Source organism: Monodon monoceros, unplaced genomic scaffold (assembly GCF_005190385.1).
Source record: "Monodon monoceros isolate NGI ecotype Baffin Bay Population unplaced genomic scaffold, NGI_Narwhal_1 Super_Scaffold_9, whole genome shotgun sequence".
Classification (NCBI taxonomy): domain Eukaryota; kingdom Metazoa; phylum Chordata; class Mammalia; order Artiodactyla; family Monodontidae; genus Monodon; species Monodon monoceros.
This window is the reverse complement of record NW_021703786.1, coordinates 55573416-55599938: the sequence shown is the minus strand read 5'-3', so window position 1 is coordinate 55599938 and position 26523 is coordinate 55573416. Positions and strand designations below refer to the sequence as shown.

The 26523-nt window shown below is 40.1% G+C and overlaps 1 protein-coding gene across 2 annotated transcripts in view; it reads left to right on the top strand.

Moving 5' to 3' along the window:
- Positions 1-26523, top strand: part of MYO1D (myosin ID) — a 344440-nt gene that overhangs the window by 236139 nt on the left and 81778 nt on the right. For both annotated transcript variants that reach the window (XM_029211074.1, XM_029211073.1), the window contains exon 21: positions 3236-3390. In XM_029211074.1, the coding sequence (XP_029066907.1) occupies positions 3236-3390 (155 nt within the window). The remainder of the gene's footprint in view (positions 1-3235; positions 3391-26523) is intronic.

Here is a 26523-nt window from a genome sequence, read left to right as displayed (position 1 = left end):
CTGTAAACATTCATGTGTAAGTTTTTGTGTGAACATAAATTTTTATTTCTCTGGGATAAATGCCTAGGACCGAGATTTCTGGTGCATGTGGTAATTCTATGTTTAACTTTTTGAGTAACTGCGGAACTATTTTCCCAGCGCTCGTACCATTTTACATTCCCACCAACAATGTATGAGAGTTGAGTGTTCTACGTCCTCTTTGGTATTGTCACTTTTGTTGTTGTTCTTCTTCTTTGTTTTTATTTTGGCCATTCTGATAGGCTTGTGGTGATATCTTGTTACAGTCTTAATTTGCATTTCTGTAGTGCCTAGTGATGTTGAGCACCTATTTGCCACCCATAGGTCTTCTTTGGTGAAGTGACTTCACATCTTTTGCCCATTTTAAGTTGACTTGTTTGCGCTCTTGTTGTTGAGTTTTAAGAGTTCTTTATATATTCTGGACACAGGTCCTTTATCAGATATATCTCTGCAAATATTTTCTCCCAGTCTGTGGGCAGTCTTTCCATTCTCCTATCAATGTCTTTCATAGAGAAAAGTTCTAAATTTTATGAAGTTTAGTTTAACAGGTTTTTTTTGTCTTTTATGAGTTGTGCTTTTGGTGTCATTTCTAAGAAATCTTTGCCCAATCCAAGGTCACAGAGATTTTCTGCTGTGTTTTCTTCTAAAAGTTTTATGGTTTTACATTTTACATTTAGATCTATGACCCATTTTGAATTAATTTTTCATGAGGTGTGAGATTTAGGTCAATGTTTATTTCTTTTGGCATGTGGATGTCCAAATGTTCTGAGTTACCCAAATGTCCAAAGTATCCTTTCTCCATTGAACTGCCTTTGCATCTTTGTGAAAAATCAGTCGGTCATATTTGTGTGAGACTGTATCTGACTCTCCATTCTCTTCCCACTGATCTATGTTTTTATCCCTTTGACAATCCTTTTGACAATTACATTGTCTTGATTATTGTAGCTTTATAGTAAGAAAATCAGCTACTGTGAGTCCTCCAACTTTGTTCTTTTTCAAAATTGTTTTGGCTGCTCTGGTTCCTTTGCCTTTCCATATACATTTTAGAATCAGCTCGTTGATATCTACCAAAAATTCTGCTGGGATTTTGGTTGGGATTGCATTAAATCTATAGATCGATTTGGGGGAAATTGGCAGTATTCAACAATATTGAATTTTCCAAACCATGAACACATTATTCCTCTCTGTGTATTTAGATTTTCTTTTATTCCTGTCATCAGCATGTTCACTGGATTTCTTTCATCAACATTTCATAGTTTTCAGCTTACAGGTCTTACACACATTTTGTTATATTTATATCTAAGTATTTTGGGTTTTGAAGTTGTGTATGGTTTTGGTTTTAAATTTCTGTTTCCAGTTTTTCATTGCTGTTATATAGAAATATTTTTGTCTGTTGACCTTGTGTTTTGTGACCTTGCCAAACCCACTAATTAGTTCTGAGAGCTATTTTGTAAATTCCTTGGGATTTTCTATATAGATGATCATGTAATCTGAAAATAAAGTCATTTGTTTCTTCCCTTTTAAACTGTATGCCTTTTAATTTATTTAAACCTGCCTTAAGGCACTGGCTAGGGCTTCCAGTATGAAGTTGCCCAGCAGCGGTAACAGTAGAAATCCTTACATTGCTCCTGATCTTTGGGGAAACCATTCAGTATTTCACCACTTTGTAAGATGTTAGCTGTGGCGTTTTTGTAGATGTCATTAATAGGTTGAATTCTCTTCTAATCCTGTTTGCTGAGAGATTTATATCATGAATGGGTGTTGAATTTTGTCAAATGCTTTTTCTGCGTCAATTGATATGATAGGTTTCTTTTTTTATATACCTTTATTGGAGTATAATTGCTTTACAATATGTTAGCTTCTGCTGTATAACAAAGTGAATCAGCTATAAGTATACATATAATCCCCATATCCCCTCCCTCTTGCATCTCCCTCCCACCCTCCCTATCCCACCCCTGTAGGTTGTCACAAAGCATCAAGCTGATCTCCCTGTGCTATGGAGCAGCTTCCCACTAGCCATCTATTTTACATGTGGTAGTGCATATGTCATTGCTACTCTCTCACTTTGTCCCAGCTTCCCCTTCCCCGTGTCCTCAAGTCCATTCTCAACGTCTGCGTCTTTATTCCTGCCCTGCCACTAGGTTCATCAGTACCGTTTTTTTTAGATTCCATATATGTGCGTTAGCACACAATATTTGTTTTTCTCATTCTGACTTAGTTCACTCTGTATGACATATATATATGCCACATCTTCTTTATGCATTCATCTGTCAGTGGACATTTAGGTTGCTTCCATGTCCTGACAATTGTAAATAGTGTAGCTTTGTTGTTTTTTTTTTCTGTTGCTATGGTGGATTACATTGATTGATATTTTTAATACAAAACTAGCTATGCATTTCTTAGATTAACTCCACTTGGTCATGATGCATTTTTGTTTTTATGTATTTTTGGATTTGATTTGCTGATATCTTGGCCATTCTAATTACATCCATGTTCATGAAGGATATTGGATATTGGTTTGTAGTTTTCTTGTACTGCCTTTGTCTATTTTTGGCATCAGGACAGTGCTCATAAAATGAGTTGTGAAGTTTTCCCTTCTCTTCCGTTTTCTAGAAGAGATGTGGAGAATTGGTGTTATTTCTTCTTTAAATATTTGGTAGAATTTACCAAGGCAATCATCTGAGCCTTCTGGAGTTTTCTTTTTTGAAAGGTTCTTAACTACAAATTTAATTTCTTTAATAGATATAGCAGTATTCAGGTTATCTATGTCTTCTTGGGTGAATTTTGGTAGTTTATGGTTTTCAAGGAATTGTTTGGTTTTGTCAAAGTTGTTGAACTTATGTGCATAAAGTTGTAAATATTCCTTTATTATCCTTTTAATGTCTATGTGGTCTGTAGTAATAGCCCCTCTTCCATTTCTGATATGGGTAATTAAGTCTTCTCTCTTTTATTCTTTCAGACTAGAGATTCAGCAATTGTATTTATCTTTTGACAGGACCAGCTCTTTGTTTCATCGATTTTACCCTATTGTTTTTCTGCTTTTAATTTTATTAATTTTTGTTCTTATCTTTATTATTTCCTTTCATCTGCTTGTTTCATGAAGCTCGATAAGGATTAATGTCATCAGAGTTACTGAGTAGAACCATTACAAACTGTATTTTTAAATTCATTCTTTTGAGAACCACCCTTACAGTTTCCATGCCTTGTCTCTTTGCAGTTGACTGGTCTGAGCGTCTCCAATGGGAAGGACCAACTGGTAGTGTTCCATACAAAGGATAACAAAGACCTCATCGTCTGTCTCTTCAGCAAACAGCCAACCCACGAGAGTCGAATTGGAGAGCTGGTTGGAGTCCTGGTGAACCATTTCAAGAGGTAAAGTTTGATTTTTGTTTAACTAAGTTGAAAATATATGATATCTTTCATCATAATTCTCACTGAACTTGTTTTGTGCCAACTTTAGTGTACTAAGTTATTTTCCTTCTTAAGGAAAACTTAAATCATCTGTTTCCCAGAAGGCAAAATTAGCATCCAGCCTTAGTTTCAAGATTAGGAATGATCGTCTACTTTTCCAGCCTCCAGCTGAACCAACAATGAGAGATTTCCCCAATGGTGATTTCTTCACTGCCAATCCAAATGTAATTAAATCCAAAAGACAGAAAACTTACTTTATATTCTTATTGTCACAGCTTCTCATTTACCCCACATATAATCAGTTAGAATAGCTACTATGAAAATAAACAAATTAGAAGGCAGGTTTAGGATGACATGTAGGTCCACAAAGACTAAAAGGATTCTTTTTTTTTTTTTTAATAAAGTGATTTATTTTCTCACAATTCTGGAGGCTAGATTTTGAGATCAAGGTGTCTGCAGGGTTTGTTTCTTCTGAGGCCACTCTTCTTGGCTTGTAGATGGCCATCTTCTCTCTGTGTCTTCACATGGTCTTCCTTCTGTACATGACTATGTCCAAATTTCCTCTTCCTTTAAGGATACCAGTCATGTTGGATTAAGACTCACCTTAATGACCTTATTTTGACTAAAGGGATTCTGAAGAGGCAATTACCTCTGCAAAAACATGGAGTCATGAGGGAACGTGGCATTGTCTGAGAACTTCATAGTAGCCCTAGGCAATACCTGGGGTAGTTGTCTATGTCTGTGTAGTGAACAGTGAAGTGAGAGACATAAAAGGGGAGCAGACCCTGATGGTGATGGGGACCAGTGAATGGATCATTTCAAGCAGAGAAGTGACTTGTCTGGTTATTTATTAGAGTTGTTTTAGAGATGGGGTTTCTCTTCCCAAAGGAGGTCATGGAGTATTTGGAGTTGGGTGTTTCTCTGACTCCAAACTCAGATGTTCTTCCCGTTGCGGCACACTGTCTCTGCCACCCCACCACCCTGATGCCAGAAGGAGACCACTCCTCCAAACTCAGGGACTGAGAAATGAGCCCAGTGTCCAGTTCCTTTTCTTCCTAAAAGACATTTACTAAGTTGCCAACAGTAATCTACTTCCTCATGAGTATTTCTTTTCCTTTAAGTTTAGACATGGCTTTTCTGTAAACAAAGGCATACTGAGAATCTGATGTCCACACGTATAATTCTGCTGTGTTCCTTTTTACTGATAAATGTATGGAGTATAATTTTAAAAGTGAGCTGCACAGGCCATTTATTTTATGTTCTTAAACCTTGTATCCTAGATCAAGACAGATCTTTAAATATCTTATATAATTAAATGTTTTTAAATGCTATAAATAAAATAATGTTTCATGGTCATCTGGTGGGAAAAAATAAGATCCGACTAAGGAATTACCAAAAGACAATAATAAACATACAGGCCTTTGAAAAATTCCCTTCCATCTGCCAAATAATTATAAAGTAAGAGAAATACTGAAGCGTTTAGAATGGAAGGGAAAGACATGGAGAAGGCATCTCTACAATAAAGTCTATAACTCAAATAAACAGACCTGTTTTCCTCCTAATATGTAGTTATAGCAAAGTATGGATAATCAAAGGGATTTTAATCTTTACCTTTCATTTGGATGCCTGTAGTAATAGTTTTTGCCTGGGAAACTGAAATATTTTTTCTCAGTCTGAATCCTTGTTTCTCAAATTCTAACCACTGTTAAATGCCTCCACAAGTGGTGGAAATATGTGAATCTGGTTTGAGAATCCATCAACTGCTTTCTTTCCCTAGCATGTGTTCTAAGATACATTTCTACCTCGAATATATGTAAGAATTTTTTTTAACATCTTTATTGGAATATAATTGCTTTACAGTGGTGTGTTAGTTTCTGCTGTATCACAAAATGAGCCAGCTATATGCATACATATATCCCCATATCCCCTCCCTCTTGCGTCTCCCTCCCACCCTCCCTATCCCACCCCTCTAGTGACAAAGGACCAAGCTGATCTCCCTGTGCTATGCGGCTGCTTCCCACTAGCTATCTGTTTTACATTTGGTAGTGTATATATGTCCATGCCACTCTCTCACTTCGTGCCAGCTTACCCTTCCCCCTCCCCATGTCCTCAAGTCCATTCCCTACGTCTGCGTCTTCATTCCTGTGTTGCCCCTAGGTTCTTCAGAACCTTTTTTTTTTATATAGATTCCATATGTATATATATGTGTTAGCATACGGCATTTGTTTTTCTCTTTCTGACTTACCTCGCTCTGTATGACAGAATCTAGGTCCATCCACCTCACTACAAATAACTCAATTTCGTTTCTTTTATGGCTGAGTAATATTCCATTGTGTATATGTGCCACATCTTCTTTATCCATTCATCTGTCGATGGACACTTAGGTTGCTTCCATGTCCTGGCTATTGTAAATAGTGCTGCAATGAACATTGTGGTACATGACTCTTTGTGAATTATGGTTTTCTCTGGGTATATGCCCAGTAGTGGGATTGCTGGGTCGTATGGTAGTTCTATTTTAGTTTTTTAAGGAACCTCCATACTGTTCTCCATAGTGGCTGTATCAATTCACATTCCCACCAACAGTGCAAGAGGGTTCCCTTTCCTCCACACCCTCTCCAGCATTTATTGTTTGTAGACTTTTTGATGATGGCCATTCCGACCAGTGTGAGGTGATACCTCATTGTAGTTTTGATTTGCATTTCTCTGATGATTAGTGATGTTGAGCATCCTTTCATGTGTTTGTTGGCAATCTGTATATCTTCTTTGAAGAAATGTCTGTTTAGGTCTTCTGCCCATTTTTGGATTGGGTTGTTTGGTTTTTTTTGATATTGAGCTGCATGAGCTGCTTGTATATTTTGGAGATTCATCCTTTGTCAGTTGCTTCATTTGCAAATATTTTCCTCCCATCCTGAGGGTTGTCATTTCATCTTGTTTATGGTTTCCTTTGCTGTGAAAAAGCTTTTAAGTTTCATTAGGTCCCATTTGTTTATTTTTGTTTTTATTTCCCTTTCTCTAGGAGGTGGATCAAAAAGGATCTTGCTGTGATTTATGTCATAGAGTGTTCTGCCTGTGTTTTCCTCTAAGAGTTTTATAGTGTCTGGCCTTACATTTATGTCTTTAATCCATTTTGAGTTTCTTTTTGTGTATGGTGTTAGGGAGTGCTCTAATTTCATTCTTTTACATGTAGCTGTCCAGTTTTCCCAGCACCACTTATTGAAGAGGCTGTCTTTTCTCCATTGTATTTTCTTCCCTCCTTTATCAAAGATAAGTTGACCATATGTGCATGGGTTTATCTCAGGGCTTTCTATCATGTTCCCCTGATGTATATTTCTGTTTTTGTGCCAGTACCATACTGTCTTGATTACTGTAGCTTTGTAGTAGAGTCTGAAGTCAGGGAGCCTGATTCCTCCAGCTCCGTTTTTCTTTCTGAAGATTACTTTGGCTATTTGGGGTCTTTTGTGTTTCCATACAAATTGTGAAATTTTTTGTTCTAGTTCTGTGAAAAATGCCATTGGTAGTTTGATATGGATTGCAGTGAATCTGTAGATTGCTTTAGGTAGTACAGTCATTTTCACAATGTTGATTCTTCCAATCCAAGAACATGGCCTATCTCTCCATTTGTTTGTATCATCTTTAATTTCTTTCATCAGAGTCTTATAGTTTTCTGCATACAGGTCTTTTGTCTCCTTAGGTAGGTTTATTCCTAGGTAGTTTATTATTTTTGTTGCAATGGTAAATGGGAGTGTTTCCTTAATTTCTCTTTCAGATTCTTCATCCTTAGTGTGTAGGAATGCAAGAGATTTCCATGCATTAATTTTGTATCCTGCTACTTTACCACATTCATTGACGAGCTCTAGTAGTTTTCTGGTAGCATCTTTAGGATTCTCTATGTATAGTATCATGTCATCTGCAAACAGTGACAGTTTTACTTCTTCTTTTCCCATTTGGATTCCTTTTATTTCTTCTTCTTCTCTGATTGCTGTGGCTAAAACTTCCAAAACTATGTTGAATAATAGTCGTGAGAGTGGGCAACCTTGTCTTGTTCCTGATTTTAGTGGAAATGGTTTCAGGTTTTCACCATTGAGAACAATGTTGACTGTGGGTGTTTCATATATGGCCTTTATTATGCCTCTATGCCTACTTTCTGGAAGGTTTTTATCATAAATGGGTACTGAATTTTGTCAAAAGTTTTTTCTGCATCTATTGAGATGATCATATGGTTTTTCTTCTTCAGTTTGTTAACTTGGTTTATCACATTGATTGATTTGCATGTATTGAAGAATCCTTGCATTCCTGGGATAAACCCCACTTGATCATGGTGTATGATCCTTTTAATGTGCTGTTGGATTCTGTTTGCTAGTACTTTGTTGAGGATTTTTGCATCTATGTTCATCAGTGATATTGGCCTGTAGTTTTCTTTTTTTGTGGCATGTTTGGTTTTGGTATCAGGGTGATGGTGGCCTCGTAGAATGAGCTTGGGAGTGTTCCTCCCTCTGCTATATTTTGGAAGTGTTTGACAAGGATAGGTGTTAGCTCTTCTCTAAATGTTTGATAGAATTCGCCTGTGAAGCTATCTGGTCCTGGGCTTTTGTTTGTTGGAAGATTTTTAATCACAGTCTCAATTTCAGTGCTTGTGATTGGTCTATTTATATTTTCTATTTCTTCCTGGTTCAGTCTCAGAAGGTTGTGCTTTTCTAAGAATTGGTCAGTTTCTTCCAGGTTGTCCATTTTATTGGCATATAGTTGCTTGTAGTAATCTCTCATGATCCTTTGTATTTCTGCAGTGTCAGTTGTTACTTCTCCTTTTTCATTTCTAATTCTGTTGATTTGAGTCTTCCCCCTTTTTTTCTTGATGAGTCTGGCTAATGGCTTATCAATTTTTTTTATCTTCTCAAAGCAGCAGCTTTTAGTTTTATTGATCTTTGCTATTGTTTCCTGCATTTCTTTTTCATTTATTTCTGATCTGATCTTTATGATTTCTTTCCTTCTGCTAACTATGCGTTTTTTTGTTCTTCTTTCTCTAATTGCTTTAGGTGTAAGGTTAGGTTGTTTATTTGAGATGTTTCTTGTTTCTTGAGGTAGGATTGTATTGCTATAAACTTCCCTCTTAGAACTGCTTTTGCTGCACCCCATAGGTTTTGGGTCATCGTGTTTTCATTGTCCTTTGTTTCTAGGTATTTTTTGAATTCCTCTTTGAGTTCTTCAGTGATCTCTTGGTTATTTAGTAGTGTATTGTTTAGCCTGCCTGTGTTTGTATTTTTTACAGTTTTTTTCCTGTAACTGATATCTAGTCTTATAGTGTTGTGGTCAGAAAAGATACTTGATATGATTTCAATTTTCTTAAATTTACCAGGGCTTGATTTGTGACCCAAGATATGATCTATCCTGGAGAATGTTCTATGAGCACTTGAGAAGAAAGTGTATTCTGTCATTTTCAGATGGAATGTCCTATAAATATCAATTAAGTCCATCTTGTTTAATGTGTCATTTAAAGCTTGTGTTTCTTTATTTATTTTCATTTTGGTTGATTTGTCCATTAGTGAAAGTGAGTTGTTAAAGTCTCCTACTATTATTGTGTTACTGTCGATTTCCCTTTTATGGCTGTTAACATTTGCCTTACGTATTGAGGTGCTCCTATGTTGGGTGCATAAATATTTACAATTGTTGTATCTTCTTCTTGGATTGATGCCTTGATCATTATGTAGTGTCGTTCTTTGTCTTATTTTAAAGTCTATTTTGTCTGACATGAGAATTGCTACTCCAGCTTTCTTTTGATTTTCATTTGCATGGAATATCCATTTCCATCCCCTCACTTTCAGTCTGTATGTGTCCCTAGGTCTGAAGTGGGTTTCTTGTAGACAGCATATGTACAGGTCCTGTTTTTTTATCCATTCAACCAGTCTGTGTCTTTTGGTTGGAGCATTTAATCCATTTACATTTAAGGTAATTATCGATATGCATGTTCCTGTTACCATTTTCTTAATTGTTTTGGATTTTTTATTGTAGGTCTTTTCCTTCTTTTGTGTTTCCTACCTAGAGAAGTTCCTTTAGCATTTGTTGTGAAGCTGGTTTTGTGGTGCTGAATTCTCTTAGCTTTTGCTTGTCTGTAAAGTTTTTAATTTCTCCATTGAATCTGAATGAGATCCTTGCTGGGTAGAGTAATCTTGGTTGTAGGTTTTCCTCTTTCATCACTTTAAGCATGTCCTGCCACTCCCTTCTGGCTTGCAGAGTTTCTGCTGAAAGATCAGCTGTTAACCTTATGGGGATTCCCTTGTATTTTATCTGTTGCTTTTCCTTTGCTGCTTTTAATATTTTTTCTTTGTATTTAATTTTTGATAGTTTGATTAATATGTGTCTTGGCGTGTTTCTCCTTGCATTTATCCTGTATGGGACTCTCTGTGCTTCCTGGACTTGATTGACTATTTCCTTTCCCATATTAGGGAAGTTTTCAATTATAATCTCTTCAAATATTTTCTCAGTCCCTTTCTTTTTCTCTTCTTCTTCTGGGATCCCTATAATTCGAATGTTGGTGTGTTTAATGTTGTCCCAGAGGTCTCTGAGACAGTCCTCAATTCTTTTCATTCTTTTTTCTTTATTCTGTTCCATGGCAGTGATTTCCACCGTTCTGTCTTGCGGATCACTTATCCGTTCTTCTACCCCAGTTATTCTGCTATTGATTCCTTCTAGAGAATTTTTAATTTCATTTATTGTATAGTTCATCATTGTTTGTTTGCTCTTTAGTTCTTCTAGGTCCCTGTTAAACGTTTCTTGTATTTTCTCCATTCTATTTCCAAGATTTTGGATCATCTTTACTGTCATTACTCTGAATTCTTTTTCAGGTAGACTGCCTACTTCCTCTTCATTTGTTTGGTCTGGTGGGTTTTTACCTTGCTCCTTCATGTGCTACATATTTCTCTGTCTTCTCATTTTGCTTAACTTACTGTGTTTGGGGTCTCCGTTTCACAGGCTGCAGGTTTGTAGTTCCTGTTGTTTTTGGTGTCTGCCCCCGGTGGGTAAGGTTGGTTCAGTGGCTTGTGTAGGCTTCCTGGTTGAGGGGACTGGTGCCTGTGTTCTGATGGTTGAGGCTTGATCTTTTCTTTCTGGTGGGCAGGACCATGTCTGGTGGTGTGTTTTGGGGTGTCTGTGACCTTATTATGATTTTAGGCAGCCTCTCTGCTAATGGGTGGTGGTGTGTTCCTGTCTTACTAGTTGTTTGGTATGGGGTGTCCAGCACTGGACCTTGCTGGTCGTTGAGTGGAGTTGGGTCTTAGTGTTGAGACGGAGATCTGTGGGAGAGCTCTCACCGATTGATATCACATGGGGCCTGGAGGTCTCTGGTGGTCCAGTGTCCTGAATTCGGTTCTCCCACCTCAGAGGCTCAGGTCTGACACCCAGCCGGAGCACCAAGACCCTGTCAGCCACACAGTAGTTCTGTGATCATGGACCAGGCAGTTAACTTCTCTGTGCCTCAGATTTCCTTTAGTGCAGCACCTCCTTGCCCCAGAGGCCCAGTCAGGTGTGAGGGAAGGGCTGTTGCTCACAGGCTCTGCAGGGAGGAAGCCCACGAGGCTGGCGCAGGACGCTTTGAATATACGTAAGAATTTTAAATGTCTTTACAATTTATAAATGGAAGGAAGAGAAGACTGTCAAGATACTGGATTTTTTTTTTTAGTTCCTTTTTTTTTTGGCACTTCTTTGTGTGTTTATTTTTTGGCATATAGTTGAATATAGGGCTGTGCCCTAAGAATACAAGGATGGTTCTCCATTAGAAAGGTCTATCTATTCACATAATAGTTCATAATAGAACACAAAAGTACTATTTGATTAAATTGAATATTTATTATTCTTCATAAATCTTCAGTAAAATAGGAATAGGAACAAAAAAGAAGCAAACCTGCAGCTGCTAACCATAATCATTAGAGCAGAAATGGTAACAGGGATACACCCAGAGCAGCTTTGGGCTAAGGAACTTCTACGTCATGCTGACCCCAGTGTATAGAAGGTGAAGAGGAGGGGCAGAGTCAGCCCAGGGAAGAAGTGGCCTCAGGCAGAGGCTGCTGCAGTTTGGAGAGAGGATGACGTGAGGTCAACAGCCTGAACTGAAACTGTAGGACAACCCTAGCATGGTAACCTCACCTCTTCTAGGGCTGCATTTCAGGAAATAACTGCCCCCACTCAAAGCAAATAATGAGCCAGAAAGAAAACAGTAAGAGAACTGTGCACAGGCAAGGCGAAAATAAGGAGCAAAGAAAACAAGGAAAGCCATATGAAGAGAAAAGGAAAATACGGGAGTAAACTTTACATTAAAAAAGGCGGGGCGGGACTAGCCTTACCCTTATGCCTAAAACAACAACAACAGCACAAAGACAGGATCTGTGAAACAGCCATTTTCAAGACCGTAGATGTCAGGCAGTGAAGGACAGTGATTCCTGAGAGGTGAAAAGCAAACAGGGTGAGCCCTACAGTTACCCCAGCACACTGCCTTGGGTGAGCTCCAGGCCATGGTGCATGCAGGGGGAACCCAGGGGAAGCACAAGGACTCCCTGGGTTCAGGAGATGGAGGCATGTGTCTGGGGAAACCAAGTAAGCTAAAGTTTGCAGGACAAGGTACCAGAGAGGAGCAGAGAGAGAGAAGGCTAGAGATCTGTGTAGGATCCCCCTCAAGTCCCACCTAATAAATCTTAAGAGCAAGACCCAAAAGGATCAAACTGCTACCAAGTAATTTAACTGTGTCCTAGAACAAAGCTCATGAATATGTATAGCAATGCAAAAATATCCACCCCCAACAAGGTAGAATTCACAATGTCTGACATCCAATCAAAGATTACCAGGCATACAAATAGGCAGGAAAATGCAATCCAGTATGAGGGGAAAACCATCATCCAATTGAAACCAACCCGAACTGGCAAAGGTGTTAGGATTAGCAGACCCAGACATTAAAACAGTTATTATAATTAAATTTCAGGTGTTCAAAAGTTAAGTAGAGACATGGAAACTATAATAAAAAGACTCACCAAACTTCTAGATGAAAAATGCACTGATGTTTGAAATATTTCATGATTACAAACAAAAACAAAAATGTTAAAGCTTATGGCTTTCTCCTCTACCTAATGAATTTCTCATGACCATCTTCTCTCACGAGCTGAAGCCAGCCCTTTCCTGGCACTTCCTTCTATACTAATCTGAAACTGAATCCAACTAAATATAAATTCGCCTTTCTCTCAGCTCCTTCAGTCTTTACTTAACCTGGACCCATTATTTCTGCCCCTGCAAGAACTCACGCACACATTTCACATTTTCTAAAACATTTGAAGATAGTCTTTTAATAAAGTATATTCAAAGGGGTGACATTTACAATATTTAACAACCAGCATGGCTCAAGCACAGACCATTCAGAACAGACGCCCTCCAGAAACGCCTGATCTGGCCATACCAGCAAGTCCTGGCTATATTCCACAGACCGGAAGTTATACCAAAGCAGAAAGGTAGGGGTCCCAGAGTCAAAAATATTTAGGATTCCCTGATGAAGTTAAACAGGTTTCTTTACTGCAGTACTTCTCAGAGCTTTTAATATGCTTTGTTCATTTTAAATACAGCCAATTAAAAAATTGTAAGGACATATATATGTGTGCATGTGTATATATCACACACACACAATTATGTATATTATAGACTATATCCAGAAAGACATTCAGGAAATGAGTAACTGTGTTTGTCTCTGGAGAGGGGAGATGGGGTACTGGGAGAAAGAGGCATAGGAGGTATAGGAGGGAGATTCATTTTTCATTGTAAACCTTTTGCAACAAAAATATGTGTTATTTATCTAAAATTTTTTTCATTTAAATAATAAACGGCAGCTAGTTTTCAGGTATATTATAGATGGCTCTAAATTCATGGTTATTTTCCTTTTCTGTTTAGAAAAGTAGAAAAGAACAAAAGAGCTTTCTAAGTGAATGATTTATCTCATGGCATTGAATAAGTTGAAATAAACCCAAATAAAACCTTTTGGAATACTACTGTTCTCTGGGGTCCCATTGTGTCGGTCACATGAAGCTCAGGTGAGGTTTCTTTGTGGTGGTTATGCCAGTGGTTTCCCAGGCCAGTTTGCTTTGCAGAGGTTATGAAAATGGCTGACTTGACTTTCGGTTTGTATCTCATGCTCAGCAGTGACTACCTACCGGTAGTGAGCTTTTCTGCCCACTAGTAAACAGATGGCCTCACACCGGCCACCCTACAGAGTTACCTGAATTACCAGAAACTCTGTAATATTAAGCTGTCAAAGGACCCATCTGCCCTAAGCAGCTGTGCAGGCATTCCTATCTGGATGCTGGAAACCTCAGTATAACCCCAGTCTTAGGCACAGAAACTTCTTATTTTTCCTGTTCTGTTTCTGTGGATGAAAGCCAGAAGTCAGTGCCATCTGCTTCTTGTTTTTCATAAGCAGCATCTTTAACATCTGCTTAATTAAAGGAGCACCGCTACTGAGTTTAACTGAATGCCTGACCTGCTTCTCTGTTGTAGTTTGCTTATGTTCTTTTTTTTTTTTTTTTTTTTTTGGCGGTACGCGGGCCTCTCACTGTTGTGGCCTCTCCCATTGTGGAGCACAGGCTCCGGACGCGCAGGTTCAGTGGCCACGGTTCACGGGCCCAGCCGCTCCGCGGCATGTGGGATCTTCCCGGACCGGGGCACGAACCCGCGTCCCCTGCATCAGCAGGCAGACTCTCAACCACTGCGCCACCAGGGAAGCTCTGCTTATGTTCTTTTTAACTCACACTAAAACTATGGGTAGAACCAGACGAAGAAGCAGGCCGTTGGTTATGGCCACAGGGGCCAGGGGAGAGGAGGCCTCCTGAGCAGGGGTGAAGGTGGAGGAGTGAGGCCGCCTCACAAAGGCCTCTGATCCTGGCCTCTCCGTCCAGTGCTTCCGATGCGCACGCCTTCCTGCTCCTCTGCCCCTGAACCCGAATACCCGTTTTCCTGGCTCGTAATCTGTATTCCCAAACTGCTCTCCTTGAATGCCTGGCTACTAATCATAGTAGTTTATATTACAACTAAAAATATTTACGTGAAATAGAGATAGCTGAAAATAATGTAGATAGACAACTCCAGTTGTCCCTCAGAATCCGAGGGAGGATTGGTTCAAGGACCTACCGGCAGGAGATCCGCAGATGCTCAAGTCCCCTAGTCGGCCCTCTGTATCCACAGTTCCTTATCCGTGGATTCAGCCAACTGGGGAATCGTGTGGTCCTGTAGTATTTATTGAAAAAAATCCACGTATAAGTAGATCCAGGCAGTTCAAACCTATGTTGTTCAAGGGTCAACTGTATAGCAGATTGGTTAATTAAATTATGGCATCTTCTGAATGGAGTATTGGGGCCATTTAAAATGATAATTATTGAAGTCATCTGATTCCTGGTGACAGAAAAGTGAGTGACCACAAGTCACCCTCCTCTGCTTTCCAGTAGAGATATACATGAAAACATAGAAAGAGATGCCAACGTTCCTTAGTACAGGAAACTAGAAATGTTGCTCAACCAGAGGTCCCCTGAGAGGTACATCCTTCACCTCTGCTCACATGTCACCTCATCAGGCCTCCCTAACTGTCCTGTAGAGAATAGCAGTTCACTCACCAGAACTCCCCGACTCCTACTCTGCTTAGTTTTCCCCCGTGGCTTTCATCTCCATCTGACACTGTATCTTTAGTTTTTGCTTACTGCATATATTCCAACTAGAATATAAGCCCCATGTAAGCAGAGACTTTACTTCTATTTATTTCTATTTCACTGCAGTTTCCCTAGTGTTCAGAACATCCCTGGCACTCAGAAGACTCCCAGTAGATAATTGTTGAAAACGGAGGCTGGCTGATGGGGCTGTCTGGCCGTAGGATACTCCTAGCCCTTTCCTACCAATATGTGCGTCTTGCCCACCAGAGGGTGGTAACTTAGTCCCCCTTCTGTATGAAGGAAAGGAAGAACTCTTTTACAGTTTCCTTCCCTTTATGAATACTTCTCGTCTTATACCGATTGCAGGATTACCACTCTAAGCAATGTAATACATCTGGGGACAGAAGTGAATAGGTATTTCAAGATATTAAATTAGCAACTAAAAGAACTATGGGCTGGAAGAGCCATGGGTATGTTGTATGCTGGGGGTGGCAGCTTTTCCTTTACTTTTTTTTTTAAGCAACGTAAGAACTAGAAATAATTTCAAACTTTCCTTCTCAGTAGGCTGACAAGGCAGCAAGATGTAGGGATTCCCGCTCAGATCAGCATCTTCATAGTAAGTAAAAGACTTCAAAGCCACATCTAGAGGCTGTGCCCGTAAGGCAGCTCTCCAGCTTAAAAGCGGAGAAATGGATTCCAACTATAAACAGGTGGACTTTAAGGATGACTCCAGAAGAATCCGTATGCCCCTTTCGTGCGAGAATACCAGAACTGTCTCCTTAGTTATGAGACCTATAAAGAAAGCCAGTAGCAGTGAGAAAGGTGTAGACTATAGCCTTAAAAGAAAAAACAAAGCATATTTCTGAAAAGGAATATAACAGAAAATTCACATTTTAGAAACTAACTGTATTCTGAATAAAATTCAAGAAAGCATGGATTCTACGTAAACAGACCAAAGATTACGTGACAGACTGAGATGAAGAGGGTCCTGGCTAAAAAATAAAAATGTCCAATTATTTGAATGAAATAAGAAACGATATTAAAGAATTTAAATTAACATGAAAATGTAGAAATGACACAATTGGTATTGCAGAAAATAGAATCAATATGAAAGAAAAGTTTAAGACGGTGTCTTGGCATACAGAGGAAGGGGGTAATAACAAAGAAGCTGACAGATATAGAAGACAGAGAACAAAAAATTTACATTCAAATAATAGGTGTACTTGAAAAAGAGAAATACACTGAGCAAAAGTAAGACTTGTCTTATTGATTCTAAGGAATACATTTTTTTAAATTTTAGCATCTCTGAAATTGGAATGTGACTTACAATTGGTAGATTCTTAAAGTGATAATGGGCAACATCTTAGTGATACACAAATAAGGGTACATCTTACAGAGAAAGCATCTTATATTCAATAAACTGTGTTAGGTTAAAACATAGTAGAAGAAAAAAAAAAAAACATAGTAGAAGAAAATCTTTCTGTGTCAGAGTAATCAAGATTGTCACCACGTGGATAAGATGCCTACCCCAGTAGAAGTCACTTTGGCCAGAGAAGTGGGTCTTCTCAGAATATGGAAGTCTCCAGTAAGACCAGGGGAAGAACATTTTTTGGAACATGGCAAAACAGCTGGGTGGGAGTGTTTGGAGGTGAAGTATTTGAGGCCAACATTTCACAAAAGAAGCAGAAAGTGGTGCTGTGCCGAAGAAACAAATAGTGTAACATCATTATTGTGAAAACACAGAAACCGTATAAAAATCCATCAAAATAAATATGGTTAAATATGTTATGGTATTTCCATACAAAGAAATAGCATTTGCCATGAAAAAATAATTATTTATTTTTGGCTGCGTTGGGTCTTTGTTTCTGCATGCAGGCTTTTCTCTGGTTGCGGCGAGCGGGGGCTACTCTTCGTTGCGGTGCTTGGGCTTTTCACTGCGGTGGTTTCTCGTTGCGGAGCACGGGCTCTAGGTGCGCGGGCTTCGGTAGTTGTGGCACATGGGCTCAGTAGTTGTGGCTTGTGGGCTCTAGAGCGCAGGCTCAGTAGTTATGGCGCACAGGCTTAGTTGCTCCGCGGCGTGTGGGATCTTCCTGGACCAGCGCTCGAACCCATCTCCCCTGCTTTGGCAGGTAGATTCTTAACCACTGTGCCACCAGGGAAGTCCAGTGATAGTCTTTCTTTATCAGGGTTCCTTAAAGTGTGGGCGGCATCTGCACTGGGATCACCTGGAGGTGCTTGTTCAAAAGGCAAATTGCTGGGCCCCATCCCAGGCCTTCTAAATCCAAATCTCCAGGAATCTACACCCTTAGTGAGCTACCCAAGTGATTCCCATTGGTTTCATGAACTGACACAGAAAATGGCCAGGATAAGCACGTGATATTTTCATACGACCTTTTTGCTGAAGCCGTGTGACAAAGGTAGCATTTTTTTTTTTTTAACGCAAACCACTAAAGCTTCGTGTTTTTAAAATGATTATTACCAAATAAGGTGCAAAATAAGCATCTCCTCCTACCCCAGTGAAGAGAGGCAGAGTGCGGAATGGTCTGAGGTTCAGAGGGGTAGAGGTGAGAGGGGTAGAGATGAGAAATGAGATGAGAATTGGCAGGAGCCAGGATTCTGTTTACCACCTCTGCTTGTCCCAGAAAGAGCCACCCCTCATTCTAAGCAATGGTCTTTAATTACCCTATGAAGTTCGCAGTTAGGACCTGCCTGCCCATTTCCAGGTAGGATACCCCACCTGCAAATAACAGGCTTCCATGGAATGAACTTAGTCCATTTCTATAGAGTCATACCCATCTGCTATACACAAAAGAACCCCAGAGAGAAGTCTAAAAAGCTTTTCAGTGCGACTAAGGCAGGACCAGAATCAAACAGCATTGAGGTGTAACAGCTGTTTACGACTGTGAGCCATCTACCGACTTTCCATTTCTCTCGCTCTGCACCGTGCCCGTCTGCCTTGGTAAGCAGCTGCCCTTGGACAAAGCCCCCTCGGAGGACATGCAGGGGTGCGCGGTCATCCTCAGCTTTACCTGCTCTTATGACAGAGATTTACTGGAGATTTTTGTGCGGATCAAAGATACTTATTTGCTTTATGAAATATCCATCTTTGCCTTTCATGTTGAAAGAGAAAATCCAAAAGTACTGGAAAACTGATCATCTTTTCAGCGTGTCTGCAGGAAGATGTGGTACAGTTAGAGTAATCGTATTACTTTTCTTAAAGGCCCACAGCACTAACATTACAATATATGTTAAAATGGAGATCTTTCTATGAGGTGTTCATGAATTCACCAAATGATTATATACCCTGGTTTGTGCTATCTGTTGGAATTTTTTTCCTAAATGGTCAGATAGAACTTTTTAACTTAATGAGTTTTTGAAAGCTTTCTTCATGTGTTTATTTCAAGTCTTATCAGCTGTATAGGAAGCGTAATGTACTTAAAGTATTTTATCTGAAACCAACACTGCTATATTTTCATACTGTCATTCAGCCTTCATTCTCTGGAACACCCACTGCAGGTCTGGCTATGGGTGAGGGGGGCGAGGGGGTAGGAGGGATGCAAAGATGGACCATTTGGTCCTTTTCCTCAAACAGCACTTAATCTCATGGGGAAGACTGTATGCATGCTCCATTGTCTGATACATGCTGCGATGGGGCTGGGCCATGGACGCACAGGGGATGAACTGGTTCCCTTTGCCTGTGAGAGTCAGGAAAACCCTGATAGAACAGGTGATAATCCAACTGGGTCTTCAGGGCTGGCTGGAGTTTTATCAGTTGGGAATGGAGCAAGGTTTTCCCCCAGAGAATGGAGCAGAATATGCAAAAGCTTGGTGGATGGGGCTTCCTTGGTGGCGCAGTGGTTAAGAATCCACCTGCCAATGCAGGGGACACAGGTTCAAGCCCTGGGCCGGGAAGATGCCACATGCCGTGCAGCAACTAAGCCTGTGCACCACAACTACTGAGCCCATGTGCCACAACTACTGAAGCCTGCACACCTGGAGCCCGTGCTCCGCAACAAGAGAAGCCACCACAATGAGAAGCCCGCACACCACAACGAAGAGCAGCCACATAAGCTGCGATAAAGTGAGAGAGTGGCATGGACATATATACACTACCAAACGTAAAATAGATAGCTAGTGGGAAGCAGCCGCATAGCACAGGGAGATCAGCTCGGTGCTTTGTGTCCACCTAGAGGGGTGGGATAGGGAGGGTGGGAGGGAGGGAGACGCAAGAGGAAAGAGATACGGGAACACATGTATATGTATAACTGATTTACTTTGTTATAAAGCAGAAACTAACACACCATTGTAAAGCAATTATACTCCAATAAAGATGTTTAAAAAAAAAAAGAAAAATTGCATCAAAAGAAAGAGAAAATAAAAGCCTGATTCATTCTGATAAAAAAAAAGAAGTCGAATATAATATCTCATTTTTGAAATTACCCATGAAAACTGGCAACCACTCTGTTGAATAAAATGTTTAGCAGATTTAAATAAATAAAAAACTCTCAGACCTAAAAAGAAAAAGTAGCCACCGCTCGCCGCAACTAGAGAAAGCCCACGCACAGCAGCAAAGACACAATGCAGCCAAAAATAAAAAAAAATAAAAAGGTTCGCGGAAAAAAGTAGTTGAAATAGGAGTTTATAAGACCCCATGCCAGTAAATTTGAACTTTATCATATAGGTTATGGGGAGAAAATAAGTATTAAAATATACAACTGCCCAATGACACAAAGCCTAATGACACAGATATCTTCCATGTTAGAGATGCTCAGGAGGGCAAAACAATTGTCCACTTAAGGGAAATGGAAATTTGAAGACACTAGTTGATATATCATACGTCCGTGGCCCCCATATGCCAAAAGGAATGAATTAAATGGAGAAAGAGCTAGCAAGGTAGAGGTTAGAAAGACGAGTGCAACTCTTAGTAAAAACATCAGAAATCGAAAGTCCTCAAAGGAGTAAGAGCTATAACAAAATTCCTTAGCTTTTGTAACTTCCTTCCTGTTATTCTGGTGACCTAAAATATATAGTTACTAGCAAAAAAATTCCCTAAGATGAGAAGGAACTAGATTTTTCCTTCATGGACAGAGAGGAAGTAAGAGGTTAAAGAAGGGTCACTGCATGGGTACAGCCATTTTTAAGGGAGAGAAGATTCTCCAGGGGTAGATGATGGTGACGCTGCAGAGGGGTGGAGGCACTTGGGTGTGGGGACATTTGTCATTGAGTCTCTGCAGCAGCCCCTTCTTCTGAAACCTCCCTCTTCCCTGTCATTCAGCTCCGTGGTTCCCACCACAGGCATCACATCCTTACATCCCCTGACTCCCTGGAAGAGCTGAGTAGCGCAGGGATGGCACCTGGCCCACACTGCACCACTTTTCCCTTCCTCAAGGTTGGTGGGCCTCAGACCAGAGGAGACTTACGGGTCATTGCCTCTCCAGAAATTGGGAGCTGTGGTGACTGCATTTCCAAACGTGGAGAAAGCTGCTCTCAGAGAGAATGGCATAGATGACCCACAGAGAAGCAGAGATGGCAGTGAAGGAGAATGTGGTGCAGTCGGGCCCTGTGTCAGCTGAATTGTGTGGCCGGCCTCCGTGTGGCCTCACATTGTAGGACCTTGTTTGACACTAAGATCTTGCATCATCTGATGCAGGCTGATTTATCAAAAATCAGTTCACCAGGGCACATGTGGTTGACGGGACTGTGCTGTATGCGTACTTGGAAATTGTCAGGCAGGTGAAGTTTTTATTATGTGGCTTTTCTTTCCGGTTTTTTAAAACTGGATTTTAAAAATCAATTTGCCAAAAGTCAGTTTGCCAAGTGGCCAATTCACTCAATTTGCAAAAATGTGCAGAGTTACCAAAAACTGGTTTCGAGGAGTATCCTTGAATTTGTTCCTTGTAACAGCATTTTAACGCATGTTCAGGTTAAAGAAAACGAAGCCTTTTGGATTAGCTTAGTCTTTTTGTGAATTTTAGCTGAAAAATGGACTTCACTCTATTTGCACATGTATCGTTTGGAGTTTATTTAGAATGGTTAGGAAAGGATATCCTTTTGTTAGATACCTGCAAAGAACCAGCAAGCACGTGTGTCTTTTATACAAGCGTTGTGCTCTTAGGGCCTCAAAACTCCATAGAACCATTCCCAAATAGCAGTGCCACATATTATGGTTTGACTCTCACAGAGAGGCAGCCTGCATTTCAGGTCATCCAGACTCAAGCTTTTCCTAGAAACTGGCACCACCCACTTTCCACACCAGATCTTAAAATACAAAGCAACTGTCAGAATCCACAGATGTTAACATTTCCTTATGGGAAATATAGTTTATACTAAATCTTCAGATTCTCCTTCAGTTATTTTCCATTTGATATTTAGTATTCTTCCATCAAATTTGCACAAATGACTAATTCATCTCATTTACCAATTTACCAAAAATTTGTTCCTTTTGACTCTTTATAAAGTTTACAATTCAGTTAGATGAGATGGCAGCTAATAGCTTTTGAGAATTTCCAGGAAGTGTAATTGATCAGTTTTCATAATGACAGTCTAAGGAGTCCCTTTGTCTCTGGCCCTGCTATTGTAGCTGGAAGTAGCTGGAAGAGAGGAGAGTGTGTGCCCCATGCACCTGGGTGCCAGTCCTGGTGGGAAGGGGGGACAAAAGGGACAGGCTGATAGGTGAGGAAGAGCTGGATGGCCCAAGAACCGTAAGTGTCCAGCAAATCCATCCAGCAAAAACTGGATAAACAAAAAAACAGTTTTGTTAAATATGCAAATTTGACAAATTTGTCATTCAGCATATTGATCTTTGGTGAATTCACATTTGGCAAATTACTTTTCCTCAATGAATTGTCCTAGTTCATAACAGGTTCCCCTCACTTAAGCTAGTAGGAACTGGGTTTGGATCCCTGTATCCAGGAGTCCTAACTCAATGCACTGAAGTCCTGCAAAAATCAACAGCTTTGATACACTTGTACCTACTAATAAATAATATAGCAGATGTTGTTGGATCTTGGTAAAACATATAGTTGGTACTTTATTGCCAACATTTAGTATTCCTCCTAAGATACCTGTTGAACCTGCCTCTAAACTCTTTTTTTTTTTTTTTTTAATTTTTTTTTTTTTTTGGCTGAATTGGATCTTCGTTGCTGTGCGCACACTTTCTCTAGTTGTGGCGAGCAGGGGCTACTCTTGGTTGCGGTGCGCGGGCTTCTCATTCCAGTGGCTTCTCTTGTTGCGGAGCACGGACTCTAGGCACGCAGGCTCAGTAGATGTGGCACACGGGCTCAGTAGTTGTGGCTCGCGGGCTCTCGAGCGCAGACTCAGTAGCTGTGGCGCACGGGCTTAGTTGCTCTGCGGCATGTGGGATCTTCCCAGACCAGGGCTGGAACCCATGTCCCCTGCGTTGGCAGGCGGATTCTTAACCACTGAACCACCAGGAAAGTCCTCTAAACTCTTTTTGGAGTCTCTTTAGCAGATTCAACTGTCCCTTAGCAGATTCAACTGTCCCTGTTTTGTAAATATTGGGGTGTTAAACTCGTCTGTAGGTATTAGAGATGTCCCTTTATAAACTGATATTGTGAAGTAGTATTTTATCCAATTTAACTTTGCTGATTTTGTAACTGAGCTTTTTAAAAAATGCTTGAGAATCTGCCAGTTGTTGGTTGTAGTTTTTCCCTCATCTCTGGGCATCAAAATTGAAGACATGAGTTATTTGGAATTTTTAATTGCTATGTTAGTGTCTACGTTGCCAGACAGACATCATTCCGTTTTCTTCCTCCGCCATCCAGAGACATATCCTCGTCTCTATGTTTTATTTTTTTGATTGACGTAAAGTTGATTTACAACGTTGTGTTAGTTTCTGCTGTACAGCAAAGTGACTCAGTTATACATATGTATACATTCTATTTCATATTCTTTTCCATTATGGTTTATCACAGGATATTGAATATAGTTCCCTGTGCTCTACAGTAGGACCTTGTTGTCCTTGTCTCTATGTTTTCAATTCTTCCCAGCATTATTTTAATATTTTCCTCAGGGGTGAAATTAAAAAAATCTAATACACGATTGAAATGAAAATAATAGATTGTCAGGTCTGTTGGAAGAAAATGGATCTTGTAATGACAAACGAGGCAAGTCTAAGGATAGTCGAACTCGAGACTTTAGCAAGCAGGTCTCAAAAAAATACAGAAAAAGTGAGTGTTAATCCATGACTAAACCCTCTAAAATAAAATATGCTCAAGAAAAGAAACATTCCCCTTACTCATGAAATCTCTACACTTTTATATAACAAACAGGGGAGGAAATTAAAGAAACCAGCGTGGCTGAACCTAAATCAGCCTGAGCTCAGATTTAAGAAAACCAGGGGGAAAGAGAGAAGGAAGGTGGTAACCACAAGCAGTGATAAAAATGTCAGTTGCCCGTAAAAATACCGTCAAGAAGACCTAAGTCAGAGATGAGCTGAGACTTGGGGAAAATAATAATAAAAATGAGGGAAGAACACTGCTTTGTTGAACAAGGATGGGAAAGCAGTATCATGTGAATAGGTGTTTGCATTTTACCCACCAAGAAGTGTTTCTGAAACTAAAAGCAAGCATTAGGGAAAGTAAAGCCCAACTAGGGAAAAGAAGACAGCTGGATGTTGTATTAGTTCCAACCTCCAAGCCAGGCGACTCCCATCCCGAGATTCTGGAAAGATTCAATAGGAACCCCCGTCCACTGGCAGGAATCTTTGAGCAGCCAGAGAGAATTGAAAAGGTGCCCCCAAACTGAAGACAGGCTTTCCTAGTTTTGCAAATGTGAACAGAGATCCAAAACTTATAATTCTTGTTGAACCTGACATAACCTTTCAGCAAAAGTCTAAAACCAACAGTTATATTTTATAAGTACTTAGTGAAAAAAGTAACAAAAGTGAGAAGAAATTGAGTTAGAACTCACCTCTCGATGATTTCCCTCAAACACTGACTTAGGTAAAGACATATTTACCAAGTTTGCAAATAGCACAAACCCAGGAAGGATAACTTGTGTTTTGGATGAGAGAATCAGGTTTCAAAATATCATCAGGCTAGAATAATGAGAAGAAACCACAAAAATGACATAAATGTAAAGTTCTGCCTTTGGGTTCAAAATGTCGTTTGCACACATGTGCCCTAGGAAAGCCTCTCGGGGGGCCGTGAGACCCCCCCAAGACTCTAGTATCTGTGATTCAGTCATGTGCAGCAGTGGCATGCAGGTGAGAAGCTTACTGCTGGAGAGGAAAGCAAGAGGTCATTCTTTCATATTTAATTGGAACCATTTTCTTGAACTTTCAGAGGGCAAGGAGCATAGAACTTTCTAGAGCTTAGAACACTGAAATAGTGCCAGAAAACAAATTCTTACGTTTTGCTCAGTTGTTTCAACATGGCATACGTTCCTGGCCAGACCCTTTGCAGAGCCCAGGCTTCTCTCTGTAGAAGGGGAAGGCTTGTTTTGTTGAACTCAAAGCCCGTTGTCCGGGCTTCCCTGGTGGCGCAGTGGTTGAGAGTCCGCCTGCCGATGCAGGGGACACGGGTTCGTGCCCTGGTCCGGGAAGATCCCACATGCCGCGGAGCGGCTGGGCCCATGAGCCATGGCCGCTGAGCCTGCGCGTCCGGAGCCTGTGCTCCGCAACGAGAGAGGCCACAGCAGTGAGAGGCCCGCGTACCGAAAAAAAAGCCCATCGTCCAACCTTTCTGAAAAAGGTAATAGCAGTTACTTCCTTTAGCTTCTCCCAGCCTCCTTTTCTTCATATTTGAGACCAAAAGAAATAGCCAACATGACATTTATGATTTTTAAAATGGTTTTTGCATTTAATACCTTATTTTTGGCTTTCCTTTTAACTTGTCTAAAAAATTATGGAATATCAAATTTTCTGTAATTGTCATTATTAATTTTTATTTTTTTATTTATTTATTTTGGGCTGTGTTGGGTCTTCGTTGCTGCGCACGGGCTTTCTGTAGTTGCGGTGAGCGGGGTCTACTATTTGTTGTGGTGCGCGGGCTTCTCATCACGGTGGCATCTCTCGTTGCGGAGCATGGGCTCTAGGGCCATGGGCTTCAGTAGTTGTGGCGCGGGCCCAGTAGCTGTGGCTCGCTGGCTGTAGAGCGCAGGCTCAGTAGTTGCGCTGCACAGTCTTAGTTGCTCCACGGCATGTGGATCTTCCTGGACCAGGGCTCGAACTCGTGTCCCCTGCATTGCAGATGGATTCTTAACCACTGCACCACCAGGGAAGTCCCGTTGTTATTAATTTTATAACCAGAACAAATATTTAAAAGTTATGAGATTATTTTAGAATACCTTTTCTTCTAGAAACAAAGCAACTAACAACCAGTAAATTACCGTGAAATTTTCATAGTGGAAAAAAATCAGCTTGATCACATGCATCCATCCTTGGTGAGAGAGAATCATTACTAAATGAAGCAAAGAGTTATATGTCCTGGTCTTAGAAAGATACCAGGCCTAGAGATAGCATAGAAAATGAAAAGAATCTGACTGAGGCTATAAGGAGAAAAGAAATTTTGGTATAAAATGGAATAGGAAAGCAGCCTTACAATAGTACTAGATGACTCAGAGAACCCCTTGTCAGAAAAAAAAAAAAAAAAAAAAATCAAGGAACCGTTTGTTAGAGAATATTATATTGCTTTCTAACCGAGACAAATTTTAAAAACTCAAGCCCAGCCTCACTAAATTATGCCATTCAGAATTAGTAACTTCTGACTTTCCACATCTGAGGCTTCTTTGATGCATGGCGATTCTTGGCCTTCTCTGTTCAGCATGTGCATTGAATTAACAGACCTGGAAGGAATGAGTATTTGACAGGAAACAGACAGTGTGTCTTCTGGTCTTAACTCCACCACCAGCTCGCTATAAGCCCTTGAGCAGATCAACCTTTTTTAATCAAGATTAAAAGTCTTCACCAAATTTTTTTATTCATTTAAAAAAATATTTTTCTATTTGCATGATGAAAAAGCTCTGGAGATGTTTCACAACAGTGTGAAACATTACTGAACCGTACCCTTACAAATGGTTCAGATAGTAAAAATAAAATAAAAGTCAGTGTTGGCTACTGAGCACCGTAGAAACAGGGTGAGGAGGATATATCTTGAGGCTCAATCATTTATCAGACATTGTCTTAGGCATAGTGATACAAAGACACACCTCCTGCCATCGAGAAGCTTGTGGTGTGTCAAAGGAGATGAATGCATAACTCATAATAAGCTTGTAAGAGTATAAAGAAAGTGGCTTAATGCACAAAGGTCAGAGTATATCTTTAGACCGAAGTGAGAGACGTGAAAAATGTTCTGGGGAAACTTCATCGAAGAGGAGTGGTGTTTGTACCAGGCTTAAAAGGAGATCTCCAGAGTTTAAAAAGTGGCCTTCCACGTCTAGCCAAGATGGAGTAACAAGGATGAAATGTACC